Here is a 23,273-nt window from a genome sequence, read left to right as displayed (position 1 = left end):
AAAGAGTCCGTGTGACGTAGTCCCTGGCGGATGCGTCGTCACGCCCTGAGGATGTCGTCATCACCCGACCACTTCCTACTTCCCCAAACACACATCTCGTCCACCGATCGGATCGATGCGTCTGTTGACACCAGCTACATTATCGAACCATCCGGACGTTTATGATTTAGTATGAGCAGCGTGACTGAGCCTCCGGGCCTGGAGACCCAGCGACGGGAGGTCGAGGCCCTGCTCCAGGGAAGCGAGCTCCGAGCGGGGGGCAGCTGGTGAGTGTGGCCGCCCTGGGTGCGCTGGGCGCCGGACTCAAGTGACAGCTCCGAGCCGTTAGCATGGGGGCTAGCAATGCTACCTACACCGCCGCATCGAAACCCGCCTGAAGTCTTGAAGCTGACTATGAAACAGACGCCCCAGGCGGCTGAGGGGTAGACTTTAAACCGCCAGGAGAGGAAGACCTGGTAGTACCAGTTGATCGAGATAGAAACTAAACCAGGCTGAACCTCTTCTGTTATGTAGCACAGCTCACCCGGGAGCTGATGCCGACCGCTCCGGTCATCAGTGTCCTCTCCTTTTATCACCTATATAGACATTGAAGGTGTCCAGGACATTGAAGGTAAAGCAGTAGATAGATAGAGGGATAAGGTGTCCGTACCCACCGGACCTCATCAGTTGTTATTGATCTAGTCACGTCCTGTCAAAGCGAAACCATAAACAGTGATAAACCATAATCCCTCATCTCATCTAATCTCAATCTGTGTGAATCACAGGAACTATTTTTTGCTTTCGGTTCTGGTTTTACCAATGTAAAATACGTAAAGGACGGTCCCGGGGATCACCTGTAGTGTACACGTACACTACTGTAGCTAACACACTCAGACGATGAACATCTTAAACATAATCTCTACCCATATACATAACACTTACTACCTAAACTAAGACGTCGCTAACATGTTATTTAGCATATATTCATAGCTAACTCTGTCTAAAACTGTTGTCGATATGTTTCTACAGCAATTGAAGACGGTATCTTTGACTACGGTTGGTCTTATCCTAGCTATCTTTGTTGCATACAGGGAATGAGTGAACCTAGAGATTGTTAGTGCTTTGCACTTGGTTTTATGAACGTCCTTATTGTACCGACAGCGATATATTGTTGTTTCTCTTTCTTCTGACGAATGTACTGACTGTAATTCGCTTTTGATAAAAGTGTCTGTTTAGCTGCCCCGAGCCCTCTCCTAACGCTGGTGTGTGTGCAGGTACATGGTGGAGCGGCGCTGGTATGACCAGTGGAAGGAGTTTGTGGAGACTGGAGATCAGAACTCGTCCTCATTCCCAGGACAGATCGACAACTCTGAGCTTTTCGAAGGTCAGTTCCCACGGATACTGTACACACTGTATCGAAACTGCACAAAATACTAGCAAATGAGGGTCAGAACATGGAATAAGAATCATCATTCAGAAGAACTCTTAACAATTCAAATGATCTGATTATTACCGGGCCGTAACAAACATCAACTGATCAAATGTTGTGGTTGTTACCACACAATAACAAACTCTAACCAATCAAATGTTCTGGTTGTTACCAGACCATAACAAACACCAAGTGATCAAGTGTCCAAACATGAAATAATAACAAACTGCACCAGTGGATCTAATGCAATTTTGAAACCTTAGCAAACACTATCCATTTAAATCTAAGATATTACCAAACCATAACAAACCCTAACCAAACCGCACCCAAATCCAACCGATACGTTTTATTTTGAGATAACCAAGCCATAATAAGACAAAAAAAAATTAGATGTACTTCATCTATCCCAGACGGGAAACATCATATCATTGGTTGAATAATACGAAACCTCTCAAAACAACAGCCAATCACAGGTCAGATTATGAGCAAACCACCCCAGATGAGTTGAGTCTTGTCTCTGGCCCCACACCAGCAGAACGTGATACGACCTCTCTCCTCTTGTCTCCAGACCAGGACTCGTACCACCTGAAGGAGCGCCTGGTGGAGAACGAGGACTTCATGCTGGTTCCTGCGGAGGCCTGGCGCAAGCTGCTGGCCTGGTATGGCCTGGTGGAGGGCCAGCCTGCCCTGGAGCGCAAGGTACATCCTCTAGCATGCTAACAGCCCCTCGAAACCATAGAAAACGGCTAGAAGGCTAACGCAAGGAGGTACCGCTTCTAGCAAGCTACCAGCCCCTCAAAACCATAGAAACCTGCTAGCACGCTAACGGCCCCCTCGAAACCATATAAACCTGCTAGCACGCTTGATGTCAAACACGTGTGTGTGTGCGTGTGCGTGTATTTTAGGTGGTGGACCTTCCCAGCACCCTGAAGGTGGAGATCTATCCTGTGGAGGTCTACCTCTGTCTCCATAGCAACATGGACACCGTCATTACTGCGCGCTTTAGCCGCGCCGACCGAATACGTAAGTGTGTGGATAGATCGTGTGTGTTTACGTATATTATGTATGTGTGTACTTATACTACTTCTACTTGTACTAATGTGTGTGTGTGTGTGTGTGTGTGTAGACTCCCTCCAGGAGGTGATGTGTAGGGAGTTCTCGGTCCAGCAGGGGGCAGAGTGCCGTCTGTGGATGAAGAGCTCAGACACCAGCTGTGAGCGCCTCAGGAACGTGCACGTGAGCGTGCTGGACGCCTGCCTGACCTCCGGCATGGTAGGGTCACGACCTCTCACCTCAACCGGACTCACTACCTGCTGCCTGGAGATAACGTGTGCGTGTGTGCGTGTGCGTGTGTGTGTGTTCCAGACGGTCATTATGGAGATGAGGAATGCTGATGGAACCTGGCCCAGCTCGAAACCTCAGATTATGTAAGAATCTCTCATCCCTGGTGTGTTGTGTTATAAATATGTGTTGTGTGTAAGTTTGTGTTGTGTATAAGTATGTGTTGTGTATCTCTATCTGGTGTGTTGTGTATAGAGATAGATAGATATATACTTTATTAATCCCGGGGGAAATTCAAGTATCCAGTAGCAGCCGAAAACACACATAAAAACAGTGCAGATGGATGTGCAAAAATACAGATATAAATAAATAAATATAAATAAATAAATAAATAAAATGTCCATTGTTGTTATCTATTGTCCTCCCTGCCTTTACTGGGAGCTGTTGTACAGTCTATATAGTATAAGTATGTGTATTTGATCTTTATCTCTGATGTGTGTGTGTGTGTGACAGGAGGTGTTCGGTGGAGGACCAGGAGTACAGAGGTCAGCCAGGAGTCTGTGGTCTCAGTAACCTTGGAAACACCTGCTTTATGAACTCTGCTCTGCAGGTACGCACACACACAGCACACACATTCTTCCTTGTTGGTGTTGGATTTCTCTCTCTTCCTCGTTGGTGTTTGATTTCTCTCTCTTCCTTGTTGGTGTTTTATTTCTCTCTCTTCCTCGTTGGTGTTTGATTTCTCTCTCTTCCTTGTTGGTGTTTTATTTCTCCCTCTTCCTCGTTGGTGTTTGACTTCTCTTCTTCGTTGGTGTTTGATTCTTCGTTGGTGTTTGATGGCTCTTCTTCTTCGTTGGTGTTTGTGTCTCTTTTTGGTTTGTGTTTGAGCTCTCTTCTCCTACGATGGTATTTGATGTCTCTTCTTCGTTGGTGTCTGATGTCTCTCTACTTCGTTGGTGTCTGATGTCTCTCTTCTTCGTTGGTGTCTGATGTCTCTACTTCGTTGGTGTTTGATGTCTCTCTTCTTCGTTGGTGTTTGATGGCTCTTCTTCTTCGTTGGTGTTTGTGTCTCTTTTTGGTTTGTGTTTGAGCTCTCTTCTCCTACGATGGTATTTGATGTCTCTTCTTCGTTGGTGTCTGATGTCTCTCTACTTCGTTGGTGTCTGATGTCTCTCTTCTTCGTTGGTGTCTGATGTCTCTACTTCGTTGGTGTTTGATGTCTCTCTTCTTCGTTGGTGTTTGACGTGTCCCTCTTCCTGGTGGGCGTGTCCAGTGTCTGAGCAACACTCCGCCCCTGACGGAGTACTTCCTGCGGAGTGCGTACCTGGAGGAGCTCAACTTCACCAACCCTCTGGGGATGAAGGGTGAGATCGCAGAGGCTTTCGCTGACGTCATCAAACAGATGTGGTCCGGACGCCACCACTCGGTGGTCCCACGCATCTTCAAGGTACACCCCCCCCCCCCGACTCCCGACTCTTAACCCTCAACCCTAACATAACTCTTAACATAAACCCAACCCCTGACCTTAGCCCTAACATAACTGTAACAAAAACCCAACCCCTAACCCTAACATAACTCTAACACAACACCTGCCCCCCTTCCCCCCCCCCCCCCAGACCTTGACCCCTGACCCTGACACTCAACCCTGACCCACGACCCTCCGCCCTGCCCTATGTGCGTGACTAACCCCAGGGGGTTTGTGTGTGCAGACCAAGGTGGGGCACTTTGCCTCCCAGTTCCTGGGCTACCAGCAGCACGACAGCCAGGAGCTGCTGTCCTTCCTGCTGGACGGGCTCCATGAGGACCTGAACCGCGTCAAGAACAAGGAGTACATCGAGCTGAGGGACGCAGGGGGGCGGCCCGACCAGGTCAGCCTTCAAGAGGACATTTACATTTAGGGGAATCAGAAGATGCTTTTATCCAAAGAGACTTTGGATAAAGTACATTTATCAGAAGAAAAATAAGCGGCAATATATCGCTGTCGGTACAAGGATGTTCATAGAAACAGTCGCTAGGTTAACCCGTTCCCTGTATGCAACAAAGTAGTACTATAAAGTACTATTTTTAGGGGCAAGGAGGTGCAACATACAATAAGGATAAGGGGGGGGACTATGCAGGGGCTATGTGAACACTCAACAAGTGTGTCTTGAGTGTTTTGCTGAGGCTGGTTAGCCATCCTGACATCACCGCTTCACCCTATATCCGAACAGGAGGTGGCTGAGGAGGCTTGGCGGAACCACCTCCGCCGTAACGACTCTGTGATCGTGGACACCTTCCACGGCCTCTTCAAGTCCACGCTGGTCTGCCCCGAGTGCCACAAGGTCTCGGTCACCTTCGACCCCTTCTGCTACCTCAGCGTCCCTCTTCCTGTCAGCAAGGACCGCGTGATGGAGGTGTTCTTCGTCTCCCTCGACCCCAAGGAAAAGCCTTTCCAGGTAACACACACACGCGCACATGGAGAGACGACACATTCACCCACACATCTGTAGAGACCGCACACTCACACACCTGTCCAGGTAAAACACACACGCCTGTAGAGACAACACACTCAGACACCTGTAGAGAATACACACTCACACACCTGTAGAGATAGCGTACTCACACACCTGTAGAGAGGACACACTCACACACACCTGTCCAGGTAAAACACACATACTCACACTCGCACACACACACTGAATTCAGTCAGTGCTGGGCCAACAGAATCCCGTGTGCAGGTCAGTGTCTATAGTGTGTGTGTGTGTGTGTTCCCAGTATCGCCTGCTGGTTCCCAAGGCGGGCAAGGTGTCGGACCTGTGCTCTGCCCTGGCTCAGCTGATCGACATCCCGGCCAAGCAGGTCAGTCCGTCCGACTACCCCAGTCCACCAGGACCCTGAGTAACCATGGCGACAACGTGTGGCTAATGCTGGATGGCTTCATAATGTGTGTGTGTGTGTGTGTGTGTGGGTTAGATGGTGGTGACTGATGTCTTCAACCACCGCTTCTATAAGATCTACCAGGCGGACGAGGCCCTGAGCTGCATCCTGGACCGCGACGACATCTTTGTGTACGTACCGCCGCTTCCTCCTCAGAACAAGACGCACTGGCAGCATGGTAGCCTATCAGAGCGATGGATCGTAGTAGCCAATCAGAGAGGGGTTTGGTAAACGGTATTTTAATTAATGCTGTTCCTGAGAATTGGGTTTGTACAATACAGTCTCTGTAATTCACATCTCTGTCTCTGTCTCTGTCTCTGTCTCTGTCTCTCTCTCTCCCCCCCCCCCCCCCCCCCCCCCCTCCAGGTATGAACTGAGTCGTGGTGTGGGGGGCGGAGAGGAGGTGAACCAGGACGAGGAGGTGGTCCTGGGCCTGTACCTCCGGGAGCGCTCCCACTACCGGGACTACGGCTCGGGGAGCAGCTCCTACGGGACCTCCCTGTTCGGCCACCCCCTGCTGCTGTCGGTCCCACGGACCCTCTGCACCCAGGAGGGGCTCTACCCCCTGCTGCTGCAGAGACTGGAGTGGGTCACACAGACACATTCACACACACACACACACACACACACAGACACATTCACACACACACAGAGAGACACACATACACACACAGAGAAACACACATACACACACGCACGCACACACACACAGACGCACACACACACACACACACAGACGCACACACACACACACACACACAGACACACACACACACACAGACACACACACACACACACACAGAGACACATCCACACACACAGAGACACATCCACACACACAGACACATGGAGACACACGCACACACAGAGACACATCCACACACACACACACACACACACATACAGACACACCTGGTGTAGGAATCACACAGACACACACAAACCTCCCGCTGCTTCAGAGACCTAGGACCCCCACACACACACACACACACATTGTATATCAATATATTGTGCGTTTGTTGGGTGCTGCGTCTCTGATGTGTGTGTGCGGTCTGACCCAAGGCGCTACGTTCGACCTCCTGACCCCTCTGAGGAGGTGGAGGAGGAGGACGAGGAGGAAGAGGAGGAGGAGGTGTTCAAGACTCAGACCAACGGGATCAGTGATGGTGAGTCTCTACCATGCTGGTTAGCTGCTGGTTGAAGAAGACACACAGCTTTGTGTGTGCACTACCAAGTTAAGTTAAAGAGCTAGGTAGTTGGCTACGAAGTTAGATAGTTAAGAAGTTACCAAAAGCTACTGGCTAGCAAACTAATCTTCATTCGTTAGTAATGAGTACATTAGTTAGTTTGTAAGCTTGTTATAAGTGTGTCCACTTAGATATTTAGCTAGGTAGTTAGCCAGGTAGTTGGTCAATTATTAAGTAAATGAGTTAGATAGTAGGTTATCTAGTTTGTTTCCTCTGAACACGCCAGTGTGTTTATAGATGGTTAGCTGGTTATCTGGTTAGTCAGTCAGTTAGCAGGTTATCGGGGTAGTCAGTTCGTAAGCAGGATATCTGGGTATTTAGTGAGTTAGCAGTTTATCTGGGTATTCAGTGGGTTAGCAGGTTATCTCTGTAGTCAGTGAATTAGCAGTTTTTCTGGGTAGTCAGTGAGTGAGCAGGTTATCTGGATAGTCAGTGAGTTAGCTGTTTATCTGGGTAGTCAGTGAGTTAGCAGGTTATCTGGGTAGTCAGTGAGTTAGCAGGTTATCTGGGTAGTCAGTGAGTTAGCAGGTTATCTGGGTAGTCAGTGAGTTAGCAGGTTATCTGGGTAGTCAGTGAGTTAGCAGGTTATCTGGGTAGTCAGTGAGTTAGCAGGTTATCTGGGTAGTCAGTGAGTTAGCAGGTTATCTGGCTAGTGGGTTAGCAGGTTATCTGGGTAGTCAGTGAGTTAGTAGGTTATCTGGGTAGTCAGTGAGTTAGTAGGTTATCTGGGTAGTCAGTGAGTTGTCTTGCTTAACCACAGATGAGGAAGGGGAGGAGAACGGAGAGACCGCTGGCCCCTCCCAGACTGGTGACGGACAGGCGGTCAGCCAACCGGACGCCACGGCCCTGACGACGCCCCCCTCTGACACCAACAACGCCCAACCCTCATTGGACAGCAGCAGTGAGGAGACATCCAATCACAGCTCAGCTGCCAGCACCAGCAGTGCCAGCTCCAGTGCAAACGCTAATGCTAGCGGAGAGACCATTGCTTCCTCAAATGCTAGCGCTAGCACCAGCCATGCTAACACTAGCCAGGCTAGCACTAGCCATGTTAGCTCCAGCCCTGCTAGCTCCAGTCCTGCTAGTGGCGGTGCAGTAGCAGCAGCCGGGGAGACTGCAGAAGAAGACAAACAGGAAGAGGCGTGTTCTCCCATCCCAGCAGCCAATGAGCAGCAGGCGAGGAGGAAGTCGTGTCGTAAGAAGAGGAGGAGTCTGTTCTCGATCCAGGCGGTCAACTCCAACGGCACCACCGAGAGGGGGATGGGCGAGGGCGGCCTGGCCTTCTCCTTCACCTGTACGTTATTACACTATACACACATGTATATACTATATCTATATACTGCCCCCTCACTCTCTAACCCTGGGGCTTTCAAAGTATGAGAGAGTGAGCCCCCCCTCAGAGAACTAATTTCAGCTGAGATGTTTTAATTATTTTACACATTTTAAACATCTCTGATCATATCTTAAACATCTCTGATCATATCTTAAACATCTCTTATCATATCTTAAACATCTCTGATCATATTTTACGCATTTTAAACATCTCTGATCATATTTTTGAAACATTTTAAACATATTTTTGAAACATTTTAAACATATCTTTGAAACATTCTAAACATTTCTTCACACATTTTAACATCTTTATCTAAGCATGTTTTTGCTTAGCTTTTTTAAAATACATTTGAACATCTTAATATGTAAACTGCCAGTTTGGCCTCCTCTTTAGCTCACCTCTACTTTAGTGGGAGCAATGAGTTTGCGTCTTTAGCTTTGCGTTTTTTCCTGTTACTTTATCTGGTTTATTTTCTCTCACGTCGCACCCCCCCTGAAGAACTCTGGCGCCCCCCAGGGGAGGCGCGCCTCACAGTTTGAAAACCACTGCTCTAACCCTTAGACTGTCTAACCCCCCTGACAACTCTCTAACCCCACTGACACTGTCTAACCCCCCTGACACTGTCTAACCCCCCTGACACTGTCTAACCCCACTGACACTGTCTAACCCCACTGACACTGTCTAACCCCACTGACACTGTCTAACCCCCCTGACACTTTCTAACCCCACTGACACTGTCTAGCCCCCCCTGACACTGTCTCACCCCCCTGACACTGTCTTACCCCCCTGACACTGTCTCACCCCCCTGACACTGTCTGATCCCCCCTCACTCTCTAACCCCGATACTGTCTCACCCCCCTACTGTCTCACCCCCCTGATACTGTCTAACCCCCCTACTGTCTAACCCTGTCTCACCCCCCTGATACTGTCTCAACCCCTGATACTGTCTAACCCCCCTACTGTCTAATACTGTCTCACCCCCCTACTGTCTAATACTGTCTCACCCCCCTGATACTGTCTCACCCCCCTGACACTGTCTAACCCCCCCTGACACTGTCTCACCCCCCTGATACTGTCTCACCCCCCTGACACTGTCTCACCCCCCTGATACTGTCTCACCCCCCTGATACGGTCTCACCCCCCTGATACGGTCTCACCCCCCTGATACTGTCTCACCCCCCTGATACTGTCTCAACCCCCCTGATACTGTCTCAACCCCCCTGATACTGTCTCACCCCCCTGATACTGTCTCACCCCCCTGATACTGTCTCACCCCCCTGATACTGTCTAACCCTGAGCTCTCCCCCCAGCCCAGCCCTATGTGGCCATCGACTGGGACCCCGACATGAAGAAGACTTACTACAACGAGAACGAGGCAGAGGTGACCTTTGACCTCTGACCCCTGCTCACACTGTCTATGAAGCATTGGATTCATGTCATCAATGGAAATATTTTATGACATGAATGGGAGTATTTATGTATTATGTATTAATATGAATATAGTGTGTATTTATATTAATATTATGTGCATTAATATGAATATCGTATGTATTCATATGAATATCGTATGTATTCATATCTAGAAGTACACCAACCACACCAGCTTGGATGAGAGAGCATTGATATGAGTATTGTGTATTAATATATATATTGTGCGTATTCATGTTTAGAAGTACACCAAGCACAGCAGCATGGATGAGTCCCAGCAGCAGATGTCCGTCCAGCTACAGGAGTGCATCCAGCTGTTCACCACCACGGAGACGCTGGAGGAGGACAACCCCTGGTAACGTGTACATTATAGAACATAAATACATTACACATACATTATATACCATAACTATATACACAGGTAATATATACTGTGTACTGTGTGTTTGTGTGTGTGTGTAGGTACTGCCCTGTGTGTAAGCTTCACCAGCTCGCCACTAAGAAGCTGGATCTTTGGGGGCTCCCTGAGGTCCTCATCATCCACCTGAAGAGGTTTTCCTACAACAAGTTCTCCAGAGAGAAGCTGGACTCCCTGGTCCACTTCCCCCTCAGGTAGGCCCCCTGTAAACCAGGTCCTGGTCCCATGTAGACAAGGTCCTGGTCCTACTGGACGCACGCACGCACGCACATTAGGCTAAGGGTTAGGGCTTTGGGCTAAAGGTGGAAAGTAATCTTGGCTTTCACAAGAGGTATGCCCCTCATCCACTCTCGCGAGTGGTTTGATGTTTGCTCAAGCATGCAGCGCAAATACTCGCTTCTGGTGTAAACGCACCGTAAGGTTTAGAGCTAGGCTTTAGGCAAAGATTTAGGGTTAGGCTTTAGCCTAATGGTTAGAGCTAGGTTTTAGGCTAAGGGTTAGAAGTAGGCTCTCGTCTATTAAGATGATTGATGATCTATTTTATTCATCGGTTTATTTTATCGGTTTGATTTTTGTCCTGTTTCTCCAGAGATCTGGATTTCTCTGACTGTCTGCTGAGAAAGAAACTGACCAATGGGGAGCCTCCAAGCCGCTATGACCTCATCGCTGTGTCCAATCACTATGGAGGACTTCGAGATGGCCATTGTAAGACCCTCCCCTCTCTTCCTCAAACACCTTTTTAATGTAGTGAATTCACAATAACATAGTTAATAGAGGTTTAATATCGAAGCTAATATAATAGCGTACTATAGTAGCATGTATTTTTGGTCCCTCAGGTTAACCTCACAGGGCCTCAAATCAGAGTGTGTACATAGCTAAAAGTTCTATTGGTCTTTAGTATTTTCCACTCTTATTTTGTGTATGTGTGTTTGTGCGTGTGTAGACACCAGCTACAGCAGGAACAAGGACAACGGTCAGTGGTATTACTACGACGACAGCAAGGTCACCTTCGCTACAGAGGACCAGATAGTGGTGAGTCATCTTCAATCACACTTGAGTCATCATCAATCACAGAGAAAACGTCCCCAATAAGGGGTGAGTCATTATCAATCACAGTAATAACATCCCCAATAAGTGTATATGTGTCTGAGGGGTAATGAGCTACATCAGGTGTCATTGATAATAAGCTACGTCAGGTGTCAGAGTAATGAGCTACGTCAGGTGTCAGTGGGGTAATGAGCTACGTCAGGTGCCGGTGGGGTAATGAGCTACGTCAGGTGCCACCGGGGTAATGAGCTACGTCAGGTGTCATTGGTAATGAGCTACGTCAGGTGCCACCGGGGTAATGAGCTACGTCAGGTGCCGGTGGGGTAATGAGCTACGTCAGGTGCCACCGGGGTAATGAGCTACGTCAGGTGCCACCGGGGTAATGAGCTACGTCAGGTGCCACCGGGGTAATGAGCTACGTCAGGTGCCACCGGGGTAATGAGCTACGTCAGGTGCCACCGGGGTAATGAGCTACGTCAGGTGCCACCGGGGTAATGAGCTACGTCAGGTGCCACCGGGGTAATGAGCTACGTCAGGTGCCACCGGGGTAATGAGCTACGTCGCCTGTCTCCTCCGTGTCTCCAGACCAATGCAGCCTACCTCCTGTTCTACCACCGACAAGACAAGATCAGACACCCGGCCGCGCCCAGCCCCGCCGCTAGCCACGCCCCCTCCCCCGACATCACTTCCTGTAGCAGCCAGGAGGCGGAGCAGGGCGGGGCCGCCTGCGTCACCATGGAAACGGACTGAATAAATCTGCCCGGTGCTTTTGTTGATGTGAATGGGCCTTATTTTATATTATTATCATACCGTTATTAAATATCATATCGCTATTATATATTATATTATTTTAATGATGGTTCCCCTCCGGACAGACTGGAAGACACGAGTTATGGGAAGGCCCGTCTGTCTGACAGCCTCGCAGACAGATTATTATGGGTGATGGGTTATGGGTGTGGAAGAAGAGGGTTGCTGAAACGCGTCCCGTGAGGTATATTATGGGATGGTGCTCATTGTGCTAGTTCAGGCCTCCTGTCCAGAACACTGTAACTCACCACCTAGATCTATCCACCAATACATCTCCACACGTCTAGAGGGGGTTGGGTCTGAGTGACGGCTGAACCAGCAGCATCAGGGAGTATATATATATATATATATATATATCGTGTATATTGAGGTACAATCTTTCTGGGGACTTTCTTCATGGATCAGGGTCGGTCTGGGGCTGTGATTGGTGCAGGGTATGATGCCAGGTGTTCTGATTGGTCAAGGGTATTGTGTATAGATGACAGTGGTGGACGGTTGGCTAACCAGCAGCTGAAGGCTCCGCCTCCTGGTTCTACAGTTCTGTACAGTATTTTTGTAATAAATGTATAATGATAACTGCTGGGTGTGACACTTTCCTCAGACAAAAACAGATGAAATATTTTAATGTATTCCAGCTTTTGATATGAATAAACGTTGCTATGACAACACCATTTTATTGGCGTGTGATGATTCGCCGGGCGTGGGCAGTCGCCACGGAAACCCGACGATTGCCGGGTTATAACGGCCCACCACGTGGTCTTCAGTGTTGGGGGTCCTGGGGAGACCGGTTCCCCCCCCCCCACCAGCTGCTGGTTGCCACGACAACAAAAGACTCCCATCCCTCCCCGTTACAAAAGAAGACCCAGAGAGTGGAGAGGAAGCATGTCTTTATTGAGGAGCGGCGAGGAAACGAGACGATAAATAAGACGGACGGCGTCTAGAACATGGTGGCCTGCAGCTCCTTGCTGAAGAGGTTCTCCAGGTTGAGGTCCCGGGACATGAGCTCCTCCTCCACACCCTCCAGGGCCCAGTGGTGCTCCAGCACCTCCAGGGCTTCCCACTCGCTCTGAGGAACACACGAGGACACTACTACTACCACCACTAACTAACTACACAACACACCTAATCATACTACACAACACTATCTCCTCAAGCTATCCCGCTCGCTCTAACACCGCGTTCACGCTGTACGCGCCTGTCGAAGGACCTCATTGACTTTGCATGGAGCGCTCTCGAAATGCATCGTGGGTCGATCCGTTCCGTCTGTTCCGTAGACTGCGTCAAAAAGTTGAGAAATTTTCAACTTTTAGAGGCAGCGACGGATCCGTCGGCCAATCAGATCGCGTTACCCGTAAGTCAGAGACAGAGACGCCCTCCGTCGACGGACAGGTGGAATGTGAACGCGGTGTAAGGAACACATGATAACACTACTACCACTTCACCACACACAATGATACTGCTACACAATACTACCACCATGGCCTCCGACTCACTCTGAAGAACACGTGATAATATACTACTACTACTACTACTACTACTACTACTACACACCTAATGATACTACTGCAACACACTAGGGCTGTAACGATACACAAACTCACGATTCGGTTTGTATCATGATTTTTGACCCACGGTTCGATACATCCCACGATTTTTTTAAATTTAAAAAGCATTTTATTAAAACAACACTTATATACCAATTAACTTAATGTAACATTTAATAACAAATAATTTGGAACACTGAACAGATTTGAACAGAAAGAATACTATTAAAGTATAGCTAAATTAATAAAGAAATAACGTGTGGGAGGATGCTTTTTTCAACTGTTTGGTTGGTTTAGTCAAATATCCTTATTAGCACTTCTTATTAGGCTATGTAGCTTAAATAATGACATAATCAGGCCGTATAGAATGCAACATGTTTAATAGCCTAACTTTCAATAGATGGAGAAAAACCTGAATGTCATGAACTTCGCAATAACGAGGCGTTGCATATGTGTGTACGCCAGAATGGCAATGTGCGTATGCGTGTGTGAGTGACGTCAGCGAGTGAGTGGACGAGCGAGGAGAGCGAGCGGTAGCGCGTGTGTCTAGTGAAGAAGCGAACGAGTCCGGTAGAATAAAGTACCCATCCTGTCAATAATCGGTGGCCGCTTCATTCCGACCTATAAGCAGACAAACTGCCAGTCAAATCACACAAAACACTAGAGACAGGATCACACAGGCCCCCTCTGGATAAATGTCGTTCATATCGCATATGAGCACTTCGACGGCTGTGGAGAAATGCGATCCTCCGTGGCCACGGAGGATTGCAGTCGCATACTTACGGCATCGATAGGAGGGGGCGCTGTCAGCAGACTATTATTTAGACAAATTATTAGCAAATTTCAATCGGACAATTTGACCGCAGAGTTTGAAGGGGCGTATCGCGCTTCTGCCTTCTCACACCGCGAGACAGGTTCGTGGCTTTAAGTATCGCGATTTTCGGTTTGATACGCGTATCGTTACAGCCCTACAACACACAGTACAAAAACATATAGTACTAGTTATCTTTTCTGACCCCTGGGGCTGCGTCCTCTTACCTTGAAGGCCTTGTTGGGGTCAGGGGGCATCGCCATGGCAGCGCCGGTCATCTGGTCCTGCATGACCCGTGATTGGTCAGCAGCTACACACCGGAGACAACGCGTGTAACGTTATTAATACAGAGAATGAATAAAGATTGATCCATTCAGGAGACCCCCACCAGGGGGGGATGAGGATCAACCCTCACACAGGGGGAGGGTCCAGCCAGATGCATGATGGGATGGATTAGCCTCCAGTCATCTGGGTGGGCCTTCCCACTAGTGATGTCACTAGGGGGTGGATTCTGAGGAGGCAGTGTGGTGCATGCTGGGAGGTACTGACCGTTGTCCTGCCCCAGCAGCAGAGTGTACATGCTCCTCAGACCGAACACGTTGAGGAAGTACCAGGACGCAGAGCTCACCCTGAAACACAAGGCATGCTGGGATACCGACAGACGAGGGGTGTGTGTGTGTGTGTGTGTGTGTGTGTGTGTGTGTGTGTGTGTGTGTGTGTGTGTGTGTGTGTGTGTGTGTGTGTGTGTGTGTGTGTGTGTGTGTGTGTGTGTGTGTTACCAGGAGGCGTCCAGGGACAGCAGTTCGATTCCCCTCTGCAGCATGGGTTTGAACCTCAGAGTGAGAGGGAAGGGGACCTTGGCTGGAGCACAGGAACACAAGCATTACCCCTCACTCTGTAACACATTACCCCTCACCCTCTCACACATCATCCTGCCACCCCTCACTCTGTCACCTATTACCCCTCACCCTCTCACTCCGTCAACCCTCACTGTCAAACAATACCCCTCACCCTGTCACCCCTCACTCTGTCACACCTCACTCGCACCCATTAGCCCTCGCTCTGTCACACATTACCCCTCACTCCGTCACACAGCAGGGGTCAGGACTCACTGATGACGAAGCCTGAGAAGGCCCAGTTGATCCATCCTCCAATCAGGATCATGGGGAGGACGTTGGTCAGGTTCCCCTTCATCATGTCAGTCAGCATGCTGGTGTCTGCACAAAACACACACACACACACACACACACACACACACACACACACACACACACACACACACACACACACACACACACACACACACACACACACACACACACACACACACACACACACACACCTTAGTACCAGAAGAGGCTGCTAATAACCATTTCACACTGTCCTCTCACACACTCTGTACCGGTCATAGGGTTCTTGGGGACCACCTTCCTCTTCACCGTCTTGAAGAAGCCTGTCTCTGTGTCGTTGAAGTAGAACTTCCTCATGGCAAACGACTACACACAGAGTCAAACACACACACACACACACACACAGTACAGAGACACACACAAGGTTAGATACAGGCAGTCAAAACGTGTGTGCGTGCGTGCGTGCGTGCGTGCGTGCGTGCGTGTGTCGGTGTACCTGTCGGGGGATGTACTTTCCGTTCTCCCTCAGGATTCGGCTTCTCAGCAGCACCTGACTGAGGAGACGATTGTTTAAAACATCTGAGCAACCAATCTGATGCACGGCCAATAAACACCACTATGGATCTACTGCTCAGTCATTTAGCAGACACTTAAATCAGACACCAACAGGGATCATGTCCTTAAGGAGCAGGCAGGGGTTAGACAGTACAGAGACAGGTCATTAAGGACCAGGTAGGGGTTAGACATTACAGAGACAGGTCATTAAGGACCAGGTAGGGGTTAGACAGTACAGAGACAGGTCATTAAGGAGCAGGTAGGGGTTAGACAGTACAGAGACAGGTCATTAAGGAGCAGGTAGGGGTTAGACAGTACAGAGACAGGTCATTAAGGAGCAGGTAGGGGTTAGACAGTACAGAGACAGGTCATTAAGGAGCAGGTAGGGGTTAGACAGTACAGAGACAGGTCATTAAGGAGCAGGTAGGGGATAGACAGTACAGAGACAGGTCATTAAGGACCAGGTAGGGGTCAGGGGTCATCTTGCACTAGGGGATCAAAGGGATCAAAAACAAAACCTTTCAACTTACCCTAATTTAGCCACCGCTAAAACAAACTACTAGACTTACTAACCGCTAGTCTAACTCACTAACTAGTAGAACGCCTAGAATAACTAAGCAATAGTCTACACATCACACAAGCCTCCAGTCCCACCTGTCCGACACCTCTCCAGACCTGTCTCACAACCACCTGTCTGACACCTCTCTAGACCCACCTGTCTGACACCTGCTCCAGCTCCACCTTCTTGTCACTGTGCAGCAGCTGGCTGACGTAGTGACGCAGCACGCCCACGAAGAAGGTGATGAAGACGATGGGCAGAACCACCCACACCCGGATGCTGGAGTCCAGCAGCAGCTCCGCCATGGTGCAGGGTAAAGGTCAACGGAGAGAGAGAGACACACACACACACTCACTCACACACACACACAAACAGGGCGGGGATCTGGAGGAGCAGAGCATGATGGGAGATGAAGGCATGACACGCAAGGCATCGTCTATGACCTCTATAAGATAAGTTAAGATAAGGGGCATTAGTGTGTCTAATGACAGACATGACGGGACCGTAATAGAACTGAAACGAGATGATACACTAGAATAACCAGAAGACATGTCGTTGACACCATGAGAGCAGTAGAGATGGTCCACATTAAGACCCTACAGGTGGTACAGGAACCCCAGACCAGACAGTATTATTAACCGCACACAGCGTACACCTGCTGGTCTGCTACCTACATACATAACTAGTTACATGCATAACAGTATTAACTCTAGTGATTAATGATTGAGCTCTTTCCAGTGAAGGACACACACGCAGACGGACGCACAACTGGACAATCAGGGTATATTATATATACCAGACCATACGCTGATGCAAGACAAGTAGATGTCAAGTTAGTGAGAGTTAAGCTAGGCAGAGTTACGTGAGGGAGAGTTAGGGGAGTTTGAGTTGGGTGAGTCAAGAGTTTAGGGAGTTCGAGTTAAGAGAGGTGAGGGTCTCCTGCTAGCGGCTAGCCCAGCAGCTAGCTGGTCTTAGTTTGAAATAAACACGGGTCACGTGACTCGAACCCCACGCTGATAAAACGCTAAACACGAGACCGTGATGTCAGTAGGATGGCTTCTCCTGTCGTACCTCACGACTCACCACATCCACGAAGTCCTGAGGAGTTCGGTACGGACACGTTCAAACGAGGAAGAAGCGAACTCCAGACGGAGAAGAAGAACACTTCTGGTTCATGATCAAATGACGACGTGACAGCGTCCCTCAGCGGCCACGCGTGTGACGACACCTCGCACAGCACACGAGACTGTATGAATATATTCACATTCAGGGCCTTTAGAAGACACCTTCATCCAAAGCGGCTTACAATGAGTACATTGGTCAGAATAAATTATTTACTATTTCGTATTTTATACTCTTGCAGGTAGTGCAACGTAATTGTATAGTAAATGCATTGGATTAAGTTGAGTAAGGAATTATTCAACGCAATGTAAGAAAATGATATTTGGTTAAGTGTTTAGTACTCCTAACCTAATCATATAACCCTAACCCCCTATATCAAACCCTAGAACCAAAAATCCTACACACGGTACGACACACGCACACATACACACACACCCGTGCATGTTCACATACACACTCGCTTGCGCACGCATGAAAGCACGCACACACACACACACATAGCACACACACGCAAACCAAAAGAAAAGACATGTGGGCACCACTGGAACAGATCTTTATATCATAAGAGCAATTATATTATGTCCACTGGTTCAGTTCTCCGTTTCAAAAACAAGTACAAGTAATATATTTTATGTACACAACGAAACGTTTCCACAAGTCATCTTTAAAACAAGGCGGTTCCTCCAGGCAGGACACAGTACAGGAACAACAACATCACCTCTCACCCCCAGGACGTAGAACACCTCTCCAAGACTGTCGCCACGAAACCTCAGAGACATCGACAGACATGTCTGCTATAGATCTATATCCCTACACATAGACACAGACAGTTACAGACATGTCTATCATAGACTTATATGTATATCTATACACATAGACTCCTACAGACATGTCTGTTATATCTCTACATCTCTACACAGACATATAGACAGCGACAGACATGTCAGTATGCCTCTGTGTCTATATCCCATCTCCCCTTTCTAGATGTCTACATGTGTAGAGACGGAGACATTATCTAGATGTCTCTTTCTCTACACATACAGACATCAAGAAAGAGGAGATGGGAGGAGAGACGGCTGTATCTCTACACAGAAAGATCTAGGCTCCAGGTGAGATCCAGGTGGATTCAGGTGGATCCAGGTGAGATCCAGGTGGATCCAGGTGAGATCCAGGTGAGATCCAGGTGAGATCCAGGCTGATCCGGGTGACCCTCTCTCGGTGTACGGTGTGCAGAGCTGGTGGGCCCATCAGGCTGGTTCTCAGGGTTCCAGGGAGGTTAAGTCCTCATGTATTTACAAGGTTCAGAGTTCAGAGTGGGTACAGGAGTAACATGCAGCCAGGAGGGGGCGGGGGGGGGGGGGGGGGGGGGGGGGGGGGGGAGGTCACAGAGAGTAGCACCACCAGGGGTCAGAGGTCACAACGTTTCTGATAAGTCAAACAGGGCTCTCCTCGAGTGGCTCAATGTGTTGAAGGTATTTGAGATCTTGAACGGGTCAGAAGTGTTGTACTGCGGAAGCACGTGGTGACACGTGTGTTATTACCAATCCTAACGACGCTGGTGCCAGCTGTCCCCCATGGAGACTTCATCTGAGAACTGGTTTAAAAGGAGGAGGAGGAGGAGGAGGAGAGAGATGTTATGACTCAGAGAAACTTGTTCCTTTTACTGTTTAGGTAGTTTATACGTTTACATCCGGAGGCAGTGAAACTGCTGTGTGTGTGTGGGTGTTTGCATGTGTGAGAGTGAGTGAGTGTGTGTGTGTGTGTCTGTGTGTGTAAGAGTGTGTGTGTGTGTGTGTGTGTGTGAAAGATAGCGTGTGTGTGTGTGTATGTGTGTGTGTGTGTATGTGTGTGTGTGTGTGTTTGTGTGTGTGTGTGTGTGTGTGTGTGTGTGTGTGTGTGTGTGTGTGTGTGTGTGTGTGTGTGTGAAAGATTGAGTGTGTGTGTGTGTGTGTGTGTGTGTGTGTGTGCGCGTGTGGCGGTGGTGACGGTCAGGAGGAGGGCTAGAGGTACTGATAAAATTTCACCTCTGTGTTCAAAACCACAAAACTTTATCAATAAAATAGCTTTTACAAGTGTGTGAGACAGCGGTTCCGAGGTGTGAGATCGTGCGAGCATGCGGGCGGCGGGGTCCAGACCCATGGGTCAGAACCAGCAGAGTCTCTGGACCGTCAGAACCTGTTTCTGCTTGTTATGATGCAAGAACACACAAAACCAAAAGAGCCAAGGAGACGACCTCAGCTCACATAGACGACCCAAAGGAAATCCAGGAGCTCCACCGAGGAACAGAAGAACCAGGAGCTGTGAATGTGTTAGAGGAACCAGGAGCTGTCAAGATGTTAGAAGAACCAGGGGCTCTGAAGATGTTAGAGGAACGTAGAAGAAAGAGGAGCTCTGATGATGTTGGAGGAGCCCTGACGATATTAGAAGAGCTGATGAAGATGTTAGAAGAAGCTGTCACCACAATATCGATCCTAACACCACTTGCCCACTGCATCCGTCGCGATCCCGTTGACCTTGAATGGGGCGGAGCCGCAATGCATTGTGGATCCATCCGTTGTGTTGGATCCGTCGGCTCCGTCAAGAAGTTGAAATATATTCAACGTTTCAGGCAGCAACGGATCCGTCATCCAATCAGATCAGATCGCTCGGGCTTGGCTGACGTATGTCTCTGCAAAGACCACTCCCCCATCCGTCAGCCACGCCTTCCGTCATCCGTTGACGGACGGTGCAGTGGGCAGACGGTTTAAGTTTCCACACCAAAAAAAGAACAAGGTTCCACGGTAACTGGGTTCCCACAGGACCTCATCCGGAGATCGATCTAGAGCCTTGCCAATCATCACATGAACAGCCCGTCGAGAACGCCGGCCAATTGAACGAGGACATCCTGTCTGCTCTGAGGTCACTTCCTGTCACCACAGGACAGCACTTGTGTGGCCGACACCAGCAGGTCTGCAGAGTGAGTCGGGGTGGGAGTGACAGCAGGCTGCAGACTGAGTCTTGGTGGGAGTGACCTCCTATACGATGTGTAGCCACATGTTCCTTATACGTCATAACGCACAAAGTGGATTCCTTTAGTCTTGGCAGAAGACAGAACTTGGTTCTGTGTCTCAAAGAAGGTCTGTAGGCGAACCAGCACCCACCACACACATAGCTGGTGGCCATGGGAACAGGACTGGTCTGAACTGTCTGGACGGCTGGTGGATGTAACAGGTCTTTGTTTAAAAATCTTATTTGAGCTTAACTTCACAAGTCACCCATTTCATTTGGGTTTTGAACCAACCAATGATACGTTGTCCTGTCCCAGGACTACACATCCCAGCATGCACTATGTCTCAATACGGCTCCATTCCAACAATAAAGGGGTTTACACACACAGTAGCCTGTAGTCTATAGTTGACGTGGAAACAGTCAAAACGTCTACTTTAGGATATTGATAGGCTTATATTTCCGTGTTACTGTAATAGTGTGATTGGATTAAGGGTGCTGATTGTATGAATCCATAAATAAATGTACCTCTATATGAATATATTTTTTTGTATAAAACAGGAATGCATACCACATCCATTTACGATTTGTCACCAAAAGCCTCAAAGGATCCCGTCCGCGGCAGTTGAAGTCCCTGTGTGTCCAAGCTCCTAGCCTTACCCCTTACTATATGATACTATATATATACTATATATATACCATTCAAACACCCTGCATCCACTGTTTCTACCGGGAGGTTATAACTAAATATACCCTAATATTACCACCATGTATATTTGTATGTACCATGAAGTGATCACCGTATAAATAATGCTTCCGTATTTACATGCATACACGGTAAAATTCTTATTACCGTATATGCAAGTATATAGGGTAAGATAATTTGTACGGTATAGACCTGTTAATACGGTAACATCGTGACCATAAACATTCATATTTGATCTGCCTGTTCATGCAGTCAGACGGTCCTCAGAGTCCGTCTGGAACCTTCTCCGGTTGGCTTCGGTTTGCAGTCTTCTTGGAAACAACATGGCCCCCATCAGGGGGTACTGTTAGCGTTAGCATGTTAGCATGACATTAGCCAGACCGTAGCTGAGCTGTAGAGGAAATAGAGGTCATTATCTGGCACGGTAACTCTTTGGTCCAGTCCGGTCACGTGACGAATCTCGCAGTGTACCAATCGCTGCCCTCGTGTGGACGAGTAGATGGGAAGGTCATCTGGAGGTCACTAAAGGAGGAAGTTGGAACCAGGAAATGTCTGTTCGTCTGTCTGTCTGTCTGTCTGTCTGTCTGTCTGTCTGTCTGTCTGTCTGTCTGTCTGTCTCTCTATTGCAGTGGGTTAGAAGTAAGTCTTTTTGCAAGATGACAAGTTCTCCTCATCCTTGTCCTCCTGCCTCTGTCCCTCCTCCTCCTCCACCTCCTCCTCCTCCTCCTCCTCCTCCTCCTCCTCCTCCTCCAACCCCTCACACCACTGTGCTGATGCGGCTGATGGGCTTAGACTTGGCTCCTCCCCCCGGTGCTGTGGGGGGGTGGGGGGAGAGGGGCGTGGCAGGGGGAGGAAGGGGTGAGTGTGGGGGAGGGGGAGGTATGGCGGAGAGCAGGGGGGGGTACGGCGTGTGCGTGATCAGGCGCGCAGACGGCGTCTGCGGCGGCGGCGTGGAGAACAGGAAGTGGGGGCCGGACGAGGGGGAGGGGCTGAGGGGGGAGTGGGCGTGGCCGTGGCCGGCCTGGCTGTGGGCGTGCATGTGCGCGTGGGGGTGTGGCTGTGAGTGGGAGACGGTGAGGGGGAGCTTGGCCCCGCCCCCGGGCCGCCCCCCGGTGTGGGAGTGGAAGAGTCCGTGAGGGGTGGGCGGGGCCATGGGGGAGTGGGGGGAGAGGGGAGGGGGCGTGGTGAAGCCGTAGCGCCCCCTGTGGTGTGGGTGGGGGTGGGGAGGGGGCCGCCGGGGGGGCGGGGCCGCGTCCTGCAGGTGATAGCGGTGGTGGTGGTGATACGGAGGGGGCGGAGTCTGCTGCTGCTGCCCGGCGACCCCCCCTCCTCCTCCTCCTCCTCCTCCTCCGCTGTTGCCATGGCAATACTGGGCGTGAAGCGCCTGTAGCTTGGAAGGCCCCCCTCCCGCCCCTCCCTCCCCCATGTGGGGGGAGGGGGAGGGGCAGGGGGAGAGGGCGGTGGGGAGGGGCGGGGCAGGGGCGGGGTAGTGGGGAGGCGATGCGATCATCAGAGGGCTGACGGGGCCCCCCTGCTGGGGCGGCGCTGACATCATCACCAGGGGACCCGGGACCTTGCCCCGGCGGCTACCGAACAGGTTGCCTAGGAAACCGCCTCCTCCTCCAGTCGGCTGACCTTGGGCGTGGCCCAGCCCCGGCTGGGCGTGGCCTAGTCCCCCCTGGGAGTGGCTGAGCCCCACCTGGGCGTGGCCTAGTCCCCCATGGGCGTGGCCGAGCCCCGGCTGGGAGTGGCTGAGCCCCCCCTGGGAGTGGCTGAGCCCCACCTGGGCGTGGCCTAGCCCCCCCTGGGCGTGGCCGAGCCCCCCCTGGGAGTGGCTGAGCCCCACCTGGGCGTGGCCTAGCCCCCCCTGGGCGTGGCCGTGCCCCCCTTGGGCGTGGCCAAGGCCTGGGGCCCCTCCCCCTCCGGGGCTGGGGGGCGGCCGGTAGGGGGAGGGAGAGGGGGGCTCCATCGTTGGG

The 23,273-nt window shown here is 50.1% G+C and overlaps 3 protein-coding genes across 4 annotated transcripts in view; 1 reads left to right on the top strand and 2 right to left on the bottom strand.

The window, feature by feature from the left end:
* The first annotated feature begins 58 nt into the window (after positions 1-58).
* usp11 (ubiquitin specific peptidase 11) lies at positions 59-12,556 on the top strand. Its single transcript, XM_030366008.1, has 21 exons — positions 59-266; positions 1,254-1,363; positions 1,977-2,107; positions 2,314-2,431; positions 2,535-2,680; positions 2,774-2,835; positions 3,203-3,299; positions 3,963-4,136; positions 4,399-4,557; positions 4,900-5,124; positions 5,444-5,527; positions 5,642-5,736; positions 5,972-6,190; positions 6,668-6,771; positions 7,613-8,146; positions 9,496-9,566; positions 9,856-9,968; positions 10,076-10,225; positions 10,621-10,736; positions 10,975-11,063; positions 11,664-12,556. Exons 1-21 carry the CDS (start codon positions 172-174, stop codon positions 11,826-11,828), a joined length of 3,057 nt encoding a protein of 1,018 aa, XP_030221868.1. The 5' UTR covers positions 59-171; the 3' UTR covers positions 11,829-12,556.
* Positions 12,557-12,755: 199 nt separating this feature from the next.
* Positions 12,756-17,685, bottom strand: zgc:86609 (TMCO1/EMC3 family protein). 2 transcript variants are annotated; one of them, XM_030367037.1, is made up of 9 exons: positions 17,556-17,685; positions 16,641-16,868; positions 15,867-15,924; positions 15,643-15,736; positions 15,353-15,457; positions 15,020-15,101; positions 14,790-14,869; positions 14,468-14,550; positions 12,756-12,951 (listed from the first exon to the last, which is right to left on the bottom strand). In XM_030367037.1, exons 2-9 carry the CDS (start codon positions 16,787-16,789, stop codon positions 12,823-12,825), a joined length of 780 nt encoding a protein of 259 aa, XP_030222897.1. In that variant the 5' UTR covers positions 16,790-16,868; positions 17,556-17,685; the 3' UTR covers positions 12,756-12,822. The 2 variants fall into 2 exon arrangements, with proteins under 2 accessions (XP_030222897.1, XP_030222905.1); XM_030367045.1 differs by having other exon boundaries at positions 17,568-17,675.
* Positions 17,686-22,022: 4,337 nt separating this feature from the next.
* The window catches only part of LOC115550662 (IQ motif and SEC7 domain-containing protein 1-like), a 13,655-nt gene continuing 12,404 nt past the window's right edge, over positions 22,023-23,273 (bottom strand). Inside the window, 1 exon segment of the mRNA XM_030365909.1 lies at positions 22,023-23,273. This exon segment is cut by the window's right edge and continues 74 nt beyond it. Coding sequence (XP_030221769.1) covers positions 22,055-23,273 — 1,219 coding nt within the window. The 3' untranslated portion in view covers positions 22,023-22,054.

Source organism: Gadus morhua, chromosome 1, assembly GCF_902167405.1.
Source record: "Gadus morhua chromosome 1, gadMor3.0, whole genome shotgun sequence".
In the NCBI taxonomy this organism is placed as follows: Eukaryota; Metazoa; Chordata; class Actinopteri; order Gadiformes; family Gadidae; genus Gadus; species Gadus morhua.
This window is presented reverse-complemented; position numbering and strand designations above follow the sequence as displayed.